The sequence below is a fragment of the Moschus berezovskii genome, chromosome 3 (assembly GCF_049115385.1).
Source record: "Moschus berezovskii isolate FMDL1 chromosome 3, NW_MosBer_1.0, whole genome shotgun sequence".
NCBI classification, from domain to species: Eukaryota; Metazoa; Chordata; class Mammalia; order Artiodactyla; family Moschidae; genus Moschus; species Moschus berezovskii.
Genome location: NC_142462.1, coordinates 115,254,050 through 115,267,109, shown reverse-complemented (window position 1 = coordinate 115,267,109; position 13,060 = coordinate 115,254,050). Strand labels below are relative to the sequence as shown.

Below are 13,060 nucleotides of genomic sequence, written 5' to 3'. Positions count from 1 at the left end.
TCTCAGAATGTTATAGTTGGAAATATACCCATCTCTGGAATATGGACACCTGAGTTATCCAAAACAGGCTCAGTCTCATTTTTAAAGAGTTGAAAATCACACATGTTCTTTTCTTTGGATGATTGCTGAAGTTTATCAAAATACTCAGTTCAGTTCAGTTCAGCCACTCAGCCTAACAACTCTTTGCAACCCCATGGACTGCTGCATGCCAGGCTTCCCTGTCCATCACCAACTCCTGGAGCTTGCTCAAACTCACATTCATCGAGTCAGTGATACAATCCAACCATCTCATCCTCTGTTTTCCCCTTCTCCTCCTGCCTTAAATCTTTCCTAGCATCAGGGTCTTTTCCGTTGCGTCAGTTCTTTGCATCAGGTGGCCAAAGTATTGGACTTTTAGCTTCAGCATCAGTCCTTCCAATGAATATTCAGGACTGATTTCCTTTAAGATAGACTGGTTGGATCTCCTTGCAGTCCAAGGGACTCCCAAGAGTCTTCTCCAACACCACAGTTCAAAAGCATCAATTCTTCAGGGCTCAGCTTTCTTTATAGTCCAACTCTCACATCCATACCTGACAACTGGAAAAACCATAGCTTTGACTAGACTGACCTTTGTGGGCAAAATAATATCTTTATTGTTTAACATGCTATCTAGGTTTGTCATAGCTTTTCTTCCAAGGAGCAACTGTCTTTTAATTTCATGGCTGCAGCATCATCTGCAGTGATTTTGAAGTCTAAGAAAATAAAGTCTGTCACTGTTTCCATTGTTTCTCCATTTATATGCCATGAAGTGATGAGACTGGATGCCATGATCTTTGCTTTTTGAATGTTGAGTTTTAAGCAACTTTTTCACTCTCCTCTTTCACTTTCATCAAGAGGCTCTTCAGTTCATCAAAATATTCATCATCAAAATATGATTCATTAGTTCATCAAAATATTCAGCTCATCAGAATATCAAAATATTAAGTGAGTAAAATACTAATGAATTTATTTTTTAAGAGAAAGAAGGACAAAATCTGTTCTAATCTGACCATAAAAAAATACAAATGCCTGGGATCTGTGAATGATTTAGCCTGAAGGAAAAGTTTTTAAAACCTTATTAGATGAGCTTACAGTTAAAAAATAAAAATGAACTCTTATTCTAGCACCATTAGTCCAGAAACTAGAGGCAGATGGGGTGGGCTATGAAAAACCCTACAAAACACAGCCTTGTTATCTACAGACAGACAGCATGATTTAATGTTGAAATCTACAGGTATCTTTGGAAGGTGTCTATTAATGGAGTCTATTATCTATAAAATATGGGTAACATTGCATCAATAGAGAACACTGAAGCAGTTTTCAATGAAAATAGCTTCCAGCTTGAACTGGATTTGTAAACAGGTTAATCTATGTTTAGATTTGGTTTCTATAGAAATACATTGTAGGTCCAATATATTAATACCTTCAACTTTAAACAATGATCTCACTATGAAAACCATTTTTATAAAAGCAGCATTCCAAGACATATTGCTGCCAAGAGAAAGAAATGTTTCCTACCCATGGCGTTACTGTTCATCAGAAAAACCCCGAAAGAGAAGCCGCTGGCGTCTTCTAGGCACAAGAAGAACGTGTGAGCTCCATATAGATTAATCATGCCCTGACAACAAAGATAAAAAGAAATAATGGTAGCACCTGTTGAAAACATTTTTTATTCATTCTAAAATGAAATGAAAAGCCATGCACAATAGATACTCTGTCAACATTTGGTGTAGTTTAGTACTGTACCAGAAAGGTTTTGCAATGGTAATAACATCAACAGGCAAATGGATAGACACAGTATGGTATATCCATCCAATGGAACGCTATTAGTAATAAATAAGAACTGAAATACTGATTCATGATACAAGTGTCAACCTCATAAATGACTTTTTTTTGGTTGTTTTCTTTTTGGCTGAGCCAGGCCAAACTTATCTTCTAAGAGAATTTTTTTAAATTTAATTTTATTTATTTGACCACATTGTGCAGCATGTGGGATCTTACTTCCCCAACCAGGGATTGAACTTGTACCCCCTGCAGTGGAAGTGCAGAGTCCTAACCACTGGACCACCTGGGAAGTCTCATCAACCTCATAAACGCTATGGTAAGTGAAAAGAACAGACAAAAAAGACCATATATCACACAATTCTATTCATGTAAAATATCCAAAAAAGTCAAATCTATCCAGACAGAAACCAGGTTGGTGACAGGGGCTGGAGTAGGCAACTGGGATAGGGATGGGATTAAAGCTAAAAGAGAAGGAGGGATCCTACCGGGGTAATGAAAATATTCTGTAACTGGATTATGATGATGATTGCACAACTCAGTAAATTATTAAATTGTACACTGAAACTAAAATTATTAAATTGTAAAGTTATTAAACTGTACACTAAACAGATAAATATCATGGTATAAATCATATCTCCAGCAAATCAACCTGAACATTCATTGGAAGGGCTGATGCTAAAGCTAAAGCTCCAATACTCTGGCCACCTGATGCAAAGAGCTGACTCATAAGAAAGACCATGATGCTGAGAAAGATAGAAGGCAGGAAGAGAAGGGGACGACAGAGGATGAGATGGTTGGATGGCATCACCAACTCAACGGGCATGAGTCTGAGCAAGCTCCGGGAGACGGTGAAGGAGGAAAGCCTGGCGAAGGACAGGGGAGCCTGGTGTGCTGCAGTCCATGGGGGTCTCGAAGAGCAGAGCATGACTGAGCAACTGAACAACAGCCATCAAATTATTTTTTAATCGGGAAATATTGGCAACGACACACAATAAAATGCTGGCAGAAATGAGAAGATGATGAGCAATTTTGAGTTTCTTCTTTATGCCTAATTATTTCCCAATTTTTCTATAAATAACATACAAAAGTTTAAAATTTTAAAAAAGATACTGAATCTGTCACAAGGCTGTGATGAGCACTGATATAAAAAGAGAGACTACGTATAAATGTAAGTGCTGTAAGAATAGAAGATATTGAGGTTATAACACGGAGAGCTTGATGAAAGCTCCCGGTATGATGTTGCAGACTTAGCCCCGGTACAGAACTGATCACAGGAAATTTCAGGAGATGAGGGGAAAGAGAGGGAGCATGATATGCAAAGGACGCAAGGCCAGCAGGCCTACGCGAAATTAGGCTGAAACTAGCCAGGAAACTCACGACATCAGCACTTGGATAGAAGGAAAGTGAAAGTGTTAGTCTCTCAGTCGTGTCTGACTCTTTGTGACCCCATGGGAGCCCACCAGGCTCCTCTGTCCATGGGATTCTCCAGGCGAGAATGGGAGTGGCTTGCCATTTCCTTCTCCAGGGGATCTTCCCCACCCAGAGACCGAACCTGGGCCTCCCACACTGCAGGTAGACTCTTTACCAACTGAGCCATCAGGGAAGCTTCACTTGGAGAGAAAACAGGCTATGTTTTTAAAAATATTAAAAAGAAAGAAGGAGAGGTGGAGGGGATGAGGGAAGATAAGAAAGAGAGAAGAAAGGGAAGGGGAGAGAGGGAGGAGAAAGGAAGGAAGAGAGGGCTGGAGGAAGGACTCCTGTACTACCAGTAAGCTACTGCTCTAAACCAGCTTTTCTCCCATTTTAATATGCATGTGATCCACTTGTGGATCTTGTTGAAATGCAGGTTCTGATTCGTAGGTCTGGGCTATGGCCTGAGGTTCTGCATTTCTAACAAGCTCCCAGGTGATGCCAACATCACTGTCTCTGGAATACACATCAATCAGCAGAACAAAGCAGCCAAAAGAGGCATTTTTTTAAGTCTACAAAGTTCTACTGAGAATGGCCCCTGCTGAAGCTTTTCCCTAGACGCTACTCAGTTACTGAAGACAAAAAAAGGTTTTTTGCAGATATTTTATCCAGTATACATTGGGCTATAATATAATCATTAAATTATATTTTCTTTTAGGACTTCCCTGGCAGTCTAGTGGTTAAGATTCCAAGCTTCCATTGCAGGGGTACAGGTTCGACCCCTGGTGGGGAAACTAAGATCCCACATGCCATGCAGTGCTGCTGCTGCTGCTGCTAAGTCACTTCAGTTGTGTCCAACTCTGTGCGACCCCATAGACGGCAGCCCACCAGGCTCCCCCGTCCCTGGGATCCTCCAGGCAAAAACACTGGAGTGGGCTGCCATTTCCTTCTCCAATGCCATGAAGGACAGCCATAAATAAATAAGAAAACTTTCTCATAAAAAACTATATTTTCCTTTAAAAGTGAGATGCTTTACAAAATCTCTATATTACTGATTGTGAGTTTATAAACCTTCTGAACAAGTATTCTTCAACACAAACAGATCTATATAAATTGGGCAAAATATCAACGTAACTTCGTAGGTCACATTACTTGATGGTCTACTTTACTTTGTAGGCTACTTTCTGGAAAGAAGAGCAGGCATCGCTTGCCGTGAGCTGTCGGCAGGAGGCCGGGAACCTCACCTCGGTAGGGGTGGCGTCCCGGGTGAAGATGGGCCAGGTCTTCCAGGTCATGTTGTGGCGGTACTGCTGGTGCACGTGTTCGCCCAGCCCGTACACGTTGGCACTGGGCAGCCGCATGGAGAGCTGCAGGAACTGCTGGGCAAACTGGAGGGGCCCAATGCTGGTGTCCAACCTGGAGAAAGGGCCATGGAGTAAGAGCGGGAGTCAACCAACAGCTCTCTGTGCCAGCGATCTCTCTGCTTCCCGGCCTGTCCGCTCGGGGAACAGCTGTTTCAGGTGTTACCATCATAGACTTCCTTTGAAGGCCCTTCTAGGGTGTCTCCAATTCTTTGATTCTGAAGGAGCACAGCCCTGGAGATATGAGGCCAGCTATTCAGTGCAACCCCATCCATCTACTTCCATCAGCGTCCTGCCAGGCAACCCCATCCATCTACTTCCATCAGCGTCCTGCCAGGCAACCCCATCCATCTACTTCCATCAGCGTCCTGCCAGGCACCACTCTGCATGCTTTATAAATAGCATCTCAGCACACACAGCAACAGGGGCTGTTTTGATTCCAAGGAAACGGAGACTGAGGAGGTGAGGTAATTTGCCTAGGATCACACAGCTGAGTGGTAATTCACATATGACAAGATGGCATAGATTTCACTGACATTATTATTATTCTTATATTTTCTCCAGTATAATTTCTGGTTTAAGCTGCTGTTAGGGTTTATTGGTAAGTTTCTCAGGAAATAATACTTTGGAATGATAAATAGTGAAGTTGAGTTCCAGTGTAAATGGTAATCTAAAAGGGTAACATTACCACTTTTAAAATATACATGAATCACAAGGGTATTTACATAACTGAGCAAATGAGCAAATTACATTTCAGTAGTCTTTGTTCTGCGATCATGGCAGATTACCAATGTTAATGATTTACAGTAAAAGCTTTGACATTTTGAGGTTCAAACATTTTCCCAAGTCATACTCATCTTTTCAACTACCTGCAATTAAGTAAAAATGAATGCCACTCACTGGGACGTATATTCAAAGGTACACAAAAAAGGTTGAAAAGCTCACAAGACTCTTTTGTTGCTGGCCCTCATTATTTTGATGCTGAAGGGTTTGTGAATGACTTCTAGATGATAGTTCAAATTGGAAGCCTCAGAATTCTCATCAAAGAGCTTAACATTTTCATGGGGGACTTCATAGCGCATGTTATTGAAATCAGTGATCTGTCAGATGGAAAACAGAAAGGATACTTCCTTTTAGAGCTTCTACAAAAATTTTCACTCTCAAAAAACCCCCAGTAATGACAGCTTCTAATTCTTGACCCCGGATTTTCTGATTTGAAAAGGAAATTTAAAAAATCGCGAGTCCCCCATCAAATAAACATCAGTCTGCCCATTCTATCAGGAGATTCCTGCAGAGAGAATCAAAGGCACCTCCTGCCTCCAGAGCTTATAAAGGAGAATGATCAGAACCCAGCATGGAGGCTCTGCTGTCTGCAGAGATGTCTTCAGTGATAACTATCAAGCTAACCTTAAAATGGAAACGATTGGATGTCTGATGTTCAGCTGTGAAGAGGATGTCGATTACATCATATCCAAACAGAGATGGTGATGGCAACCTTCTCAACTGGGCAGCATACACTAGAGGCCAGGGAAGAAGAGAATTATGTGGTCTTTATTTTGCAGTTAACTTATCTGGTCCATATAAAGTGATCCCCGGGGGCAACATTAGAGCAGGGCTCACCTGCGCTTTTATTTTTAACCCAATTGCTGATTTCATAGCCCCAGTTCCTGGGGAAGAAGCACCAGGGGATGGCAGTATCTGGCACAGGTTTCCAGCAGCACTTATATTTCTGTCTGCAGACATCCTATAACAACAGTACAGAATAAGCATTACATGAAATGAAAGAAAATACTAGTCATCTATTTATTTGTAACCGTTTTTACTCCAAGAAGAATTTCTGATGGGGCACAATTCCATTCAGCCATGTATTTATTCTTCTTTTATTCATACATTTATCCAGCCATCCAATATGCGTGTATTACCTACTCGACAAGGAACTATTAAGAATAATACAGATAAATAAGACCCAGTTCTTGCCTTTAGCAAACTTACAATATACTTGTAAATCCAGATACTCACAATATGATGAGTGCTGCAATGGTGTGCCCAGGGGCTGAGGGGACACACACACCAGCCACAATGTCCAGCCTAGAAGACTGGGGTGGGAGTGGGGATGGGGTGGGCTTCCAGGTAAGTGAAAGGTAAGTCCAGCCCTAATTCACTAGGAGGGGTTAGACACATGACCAGCAGAGCAGGACTCCAAGCAGAGAAAGCAGCAATGCACAAGAGAGTCAGTAAATCCATAAGTTCATTGTGCCAAGAATACCAAGGGAGAGAAATGAGACTGGAGGCTCACAGTATCCATACCAACAGAGAGCTGAATGCTGGACCAAGCACTATGGACTTTCTCGCAAGGAAGAGTCATGGAAATAGCTAACAATATGTGGATTCCCAAGTGGCGCTAGTGGTAAAGAACCTGCCTGCCAATGCAGGTGAGACATAAGAGATTTGGGGTGAATCCAAGGGTTGGGAAAATCCCCTGGAGGAGGGCACGGCAACCCACTGCAGTATTCTTGGCTGGAGAATCCCATGGACAGAGGAGACTGGCGGGCTACAGTCCATGAGATCGCCAAGAGTTGGACATAGTTGAAGTACTTAGCATGCACACAGCATGAATAAATGCATTTCTAAGAAGTGAGAAAAGGAAAGCAAAGGAACACAGAGAAAGTCAAGAGCAAACTAGGATAGACAGTGATGTCAGACAAATTTACAGTGTCCACAAGGTAAAAATAAACCACACATGGTTTCTCGCAGTGGCTTGATTATAGATTTTTTAAGATTACTATCATTTGGTGAGATATATTTTCTAAAGTTCCTAAAAATTTTTTTTTCATGTGTTCCCCATCCTGAACCCTCCCTCCCACCTCCCTCCCCATTCCTTCTCTCAGGGTCATCCCAGTGCACCAGCCCTGAACACCCTGTCTCATGCATCGAACCTGGATTGGCAATCTGTTTTATATGATAATATACATGTTTCAATGATAGATTAATTTACATAAAAATTTGTTTTGTTATAATGCATTAAATAGAATGCAAATTGAACAAAATGTTGAAATAAGCACAGGTATTCACATCTCCACCCAACTGATTCTACATGAATTGACAGAAGTATCATTAAGAAAGAAATTACAAATCCATTGTAATACAGCAAAATATAGTTCAGTAGGGCAGACCAGAAAAGTTATGAAATTCCTGAAACACAGAAAATCAACCTTATCAGCTCTAGGGAAAACAATATTCATAGCTTAAAACACAAGAGAAGAAAAAGAACTGCTCCAAGTCAGGTAGGTGGAAAAGTGAAAGAGAAACCTGGGATGTAGCCATGGATGATTAATTGGGAAGCTCTCACAGCTACTGGTTAGCTTCTGCTAACGGGTGGGCATCCGAAAGTGTTTATTCATAGGTTAAGGGACTGAGGGAGCTTCCCAGATGGCTCAGTGGTAAAGAATCTGCCTGCCAATGCACGAGATGCTGGAGACACAGGTTTGATCCTTGGGTTGGGAAGATCCCCCTGGAGGAGGAAATGACAACCACTGCAGTATTCTTGCCTGAAAAGTTCCATAGAGGAGCCTGGTGGGTTATAGTTCATGGGGTCACAAAAGGTCAGACACAACTGAGCAGCTGAGTAAGGGAGTGAGGAGACACACTGGGAGCCAGAGGTATGGTAACGCAGCAGCGAATAAACTGCCCCCAACCTGGCCACCGCACCTCCCGCAGATAAGTATCCATCTTTCTCTCCAGCAGCCCTCTCCTCCTCAATTCTCAGCATGAGCTAAGGTAAATAGGACAGGCAGTCATAGATAACGAAACACGAAGATGACAGTCAAGCCACCCAACATTTGAGAGAAACTAACATCATGGTCCCGGAGAAGGCAATGGCACCCCACTCCAGTACTCTTGCCTGGAAAATCCCATGGATGGAGGAGCCTGGTGGGCTGCAGTCCATGGGGTTGCTAAGAGTCGGACACGACTGACCAACTTCTCTTTCACTTTTCACTTTCATGCATTGGAGAAGGAAATGGCAGCCCACTCCAGTGTTCTTGCCTGGAGAATCCCAGGGACAGGGGAGCCTGGTGGGCTACCGTCTATGGGGTCGCACAGAGTCGGACGCGACTGAAGCGACTTAGCAGCAGCAGCAGCAGCAATATCATGGCCCATACATAACTACTGGAGAAACCATAGCTTTGACTAGACGGACCTTTCTTGGCAAAGTAATGTCTCTGCTTTGTAATAATGCTGTCTAGGTTGGTCATAACTTTTCTTCTAAGGAGTAAGCGTCTTTTAATTTCAGGGCTGCAGTCACCACCTGCAGTGATTTTGGAGCCCAAAAAAGAGCGCTGAAGAATTGATGCTTTTGAACTGTAGTGTTGGAGAAGACTTTTGAGAGTCCCCTGGACTTCAAGGAGGTGCAACCAATCTATTATAAGGGAAATCAGTCTGAATATTCATTGGAAGGACTGATGCTGAAGCTGAAACTCCAATACTTTGGCCACCTCGTGCGAAGAACTAACCCATTTGAAAAGACCCTGGTGCTGGGAAAGATTGAAGGCAGGAGGAGAAGGGACGACAGAGGATGAGATGGTCGATGGCATCACTGACTCTATGGACATGAGTTTGTGTAAGCTCTGGGAATTGGTGATGGACAGGGAAGCCTGGCATGCTGCAGTCCATGGGGTTGCAGAGTCGGACACAACTGAGTGACTGAACTGAACATCATGATAGGAAAGGACCAAACTTAATAAACAAATTGGAGGAAGCAGTTAATAGAAAATAAGTATTATTAGCCTTCAAAATAATTACTACCTTCAGAAACAGGCACACAGCAGTTGCTTCCATTAGGAAAAGCAATTAAGAGTATTGAAAGTGAAGATATCTAACAGCAAGGTTTAAAACTCAATATTTGTACTGAATAACAAAAAGGAAACAATAAAAGAAAGAAGCATCAAGGCAATAAAATCATTTTAATTCAATTTAAGATTATCTAAGAACATAATACACAAAGAGAAATAAATGGAAGTAGAAAGGGTAAGTCAAGTGACCAATAGACTCACAGAGCAACATTCAGCTAGAAGGTTCCAAAAGGAGTAAAAAGAGAAATAGAAGAGGAAAGGGGGAACCAAGGAAAGAGAGAAAGTAATGTTATATATCACGAGCAACTCAATGTACAACACAGGAAACTGGAAAAGAACAAATAAAGCCATAAAAGCTACAAGAAAAAATAATAAGGAAAAGCAGTAATTAATGAAAGAGAAAAGAAGCAAGTACCTACAATCAATTCAAAACATGAAATTTTTTTTTCCAGGAAATAGATGGGGAAACAGTGGAAACAGTGTCAGACTTTATTTTTTGGGGCTCCAAAATCACTGCAGATGTTGATTGTAGCCAGGAAATTAAAAGACGCTTACTCCTTGGAAGGAAAGTTATGACCAACCTAGGTAACATATTAAAAAGCAGAGACATTACTTTGCCAACCAAGATCCGTCTAGTCAAGGCTATGGTTTTTCCCATGGTCATGTATGGATGTGAGAGTTGGACTGTGAAGAAAGCTGATCGCCGAAGAATTGATGCTTTTGAACTGTGGTGCTGGAGAAGACTCTTGAGAGTCCCTTGGACTGCAAGGAGATCCAACCAGTCCATTCTAAAGGAGATCAATCCTGGGTGTTCATTGGAAGGACTGATGCTAAAGCTGAAACTGCAATACTTTGGCCACCTCATGCGTCAAGTTGACTCACTGGAAAAGAGTCTGAAGCTGGGAGGGATTGGGGGTGGGAGGAGACGGGGACAACAGAGAATGAGATGGCTGGATGGCATCACCTACTCGATGGACATGAGTTTGAGTGAACTCCGGGAGTTGGTGATGGACAGGGAGGCCTGGCGTGCTGTGATTCATGGGGTCGCAAAGAGTCGGACACGACTGAGTGACTGAACTGAACTGAACTGAATCTAAGAATATGTGTTATTGTGTTGTCAGCGAGCACTGTAAAGTAAGCCAGACATCCCCATGAAATAGACCTAGCTTCTACTATTGATTTGAAATTCTATTTTTATTATAAACTAAGGTGTACAAGTTCCTTCCTTGGAGAAGGAAATGGCAACCCACTCCAGTGTTCTTGCCTGGAGAATCCCAGGGACGGGGGAGCCTGGTGGGCTTCCGTCTATGGGGTCACACAGAGTCGGACATGACTAAAGTGACTTAGCAGTAGCAGCAAGATGTACAAATATGAGAATATGAATATGTGATTGGGGACTTCTTATTATATTCTAATGGTGTACATATCAATTCCTGCTATAATTCCACACTGATAATTATTATAGTGTGAAGACATGTTTTGGTATTAGTTTGGCAGATCAATAAACCTAAAGGAGACTCTTTGAAAAGATCCAAGAAATATGAAAACATTATCAAGTCCTATTTTGATAAAGAGGGAGGGGGGTAAACAAGATTAGGAACAAAAACTGCAGAATGGCTCCAGATACTAGGATTTCTTAACATAAATAAGAATTAAGAGAAAACTATTTACACAAATACTTACCAATGAATGGGAAACTGTAATTTGAATCTTAAAATAGTGAAACATTAGATAATCAAGATTAGATAAGAAGAGATAAAAAAGTCAAATGACCATTAACCATGAAAATTGTAAAAAGTAGTCAAAAGCCTTTCCCTAAAAAAATTATATTTTGCCCTTATGATTTAGGGAATAGAATATTCTCATATAATATATATATTTTCAGAACAAGGTAAAAAAGTTTACTGATTAATTTTATTAAACTAGAATAATCCTGGCAACAAACTAGATAAGGAGAGTCCAGGCAAACAATCAAATAAAAATACATAAGCCAATTTCACTTAAAAAAGATAGATATGTAAAATTTTAATAAAATGTTAGCAATCTGAATTCATTAGGGTATTAAAAGAATTAACTCATAATAATCAAGAGAGGATTCTCAAGAGAATGCTACAGTGGTTCAAAATTAAGAAATCTTTTTAGTATAATTCACAACATTGACCAAAAAAAAAAAAATTATATGATCGTCTCAAGCACTTTTTAATATATAAAAATGACCCACATTTTAAAAGCAAGTTATTAAATAAGATATATAGTACAACTAAATTCATGTGAAAACAAAACCAAAAATATATAAATATATGTACAAAATATATAAATACCTATGTTTACATAGGCAAAAGCTTAGAAAGATCAAGACAAGAATACATACAAAGCTCTTGACATGATTCTGGGGAGGTGATTTGGCAATAAAGAGAAAGCATTACAAATATGGACTTTCCTATTTTTACTTTGTATATAATTATAATGTCTGAATCTGTCATACTAAAGGAATATATCCAAGTATACATTTTGTGATTTAAAAAACAAAAGAATATGTCACAGTACTACTCATTTAGAAAGTATTTTAAATGCTGATCTCTAAGAGTCGGACACGACTGATAAACTTCACTTTCACTTTTCACTTTCATGCATTGGAGAAGAAAATGGCAGCCCACTCCAGTCTTCTTGCCTGGAGAATCCCAGGGATGGGGGAGACTGATGGGCTGCCGTCTATGGGGTCGCACAGAGTTGGACAAACTGAAGCAACTTAGCAGCAGCAGCAGCATCTACTATAATTGCTCTGAAAAACCACAGCATAAATGTGTATGCCTGTGACTGATTCATGTTGATGTATGGCAGAAATCAATGCAATATTGTAAGCAAGTATCCTCCAATTAAAAATAAATTAATTAAATTATAATAATTAATTATAATAATAAGTAAATATAACAGATCAACCTTTCACGCTTATTATAAACAAAGCAATTACAGGGAAGGACAAGGAAGCCTGGCATGCTACAGTCCATGGGCTCGCAAAGAGTCAGACACAAATTCAGTTCAGTACAGTTCAGTCACTCTGTCATGCCCGATTCTTTGCGACCCCATGAATTGTAGCACGCCAGGCCTTGCTGTCCATCACCAACTCCCAGAGTTTACCCAAACTCACGTCCATCAAGTCAGTGATGCCATCCAGCCATCTCATCCTCTGTCATCCCCTTCTCCTTTTGCCCCTAATCCCTCCCAGCATCAGGGTCTTTTCCAATGAGTCAGCTCTTCACATCAGGTGGCCAAACTATTGGAGTTTCAGCTTCAGCATCAGTCCTTCCAATGAAGACCCAGGACTGATCTCGTTTAGGATGGACTGGTTGAATCTCCTTGCAGTCCAAGGGACTCTCAAGAGTCTTCTCCAATACTACAGCTCAAAAGCATCAATTCTTTGGTGATCAGCTTTCTTCACAGTCCAACTCTCACATCCATACATGACCACTGGAAAAACCATAGCCTTGACTAGACGGACTTTGGTTGGCAAAGTAATGTCTCTGCTTTTTAATATGCTATCTAGGTTGGTCATGACTTTCCTTTCAAGGAGTAAGCCTCTTTTAATTTCATGGCTGCAATCACCATCTGCAGTGATTTTGGAGTCCAAAAAAATAA

At 40.9% G+C, this 13,060-nt stretch overlaps 1 protein-coding gene across 1 annotated transcript in view; it reads right to left on the bottom strand.

Moving 5' to 3' along the window:
• Positions 1-13,060, bottom strand: part of LOC148778406 (putative maltase-glucoamylase 2) — a 93,072-nt gene that overhangs the window by 68,242 nt on the left and 11,770 nt on the right. The window contains exons 3-7 of the mRNA XM_088831910.1: positions 6,195-6,318; positions 5,982-6,091; positions 5,520-5,674; positions 4,458-4,629; positions 1,537-1,636 (exon numbers count right to left, since the gene is read on the bottom strand). Coding sequence (XP_088688036.1) covers positions 1,537-1,636; positions 4,458-4,629; positions 5,520-5,674; positions 5,982-6,091; positions 6,195-6,318 — 661 coding nt within the window. The remainder of the gene's footprint in view (positions 1-1,536; positions 1,637-4,457; positions 4,630-5,519; positions 5,675-5,981; positions 6,092-6,194; positions 6,319-13,060) is intronic.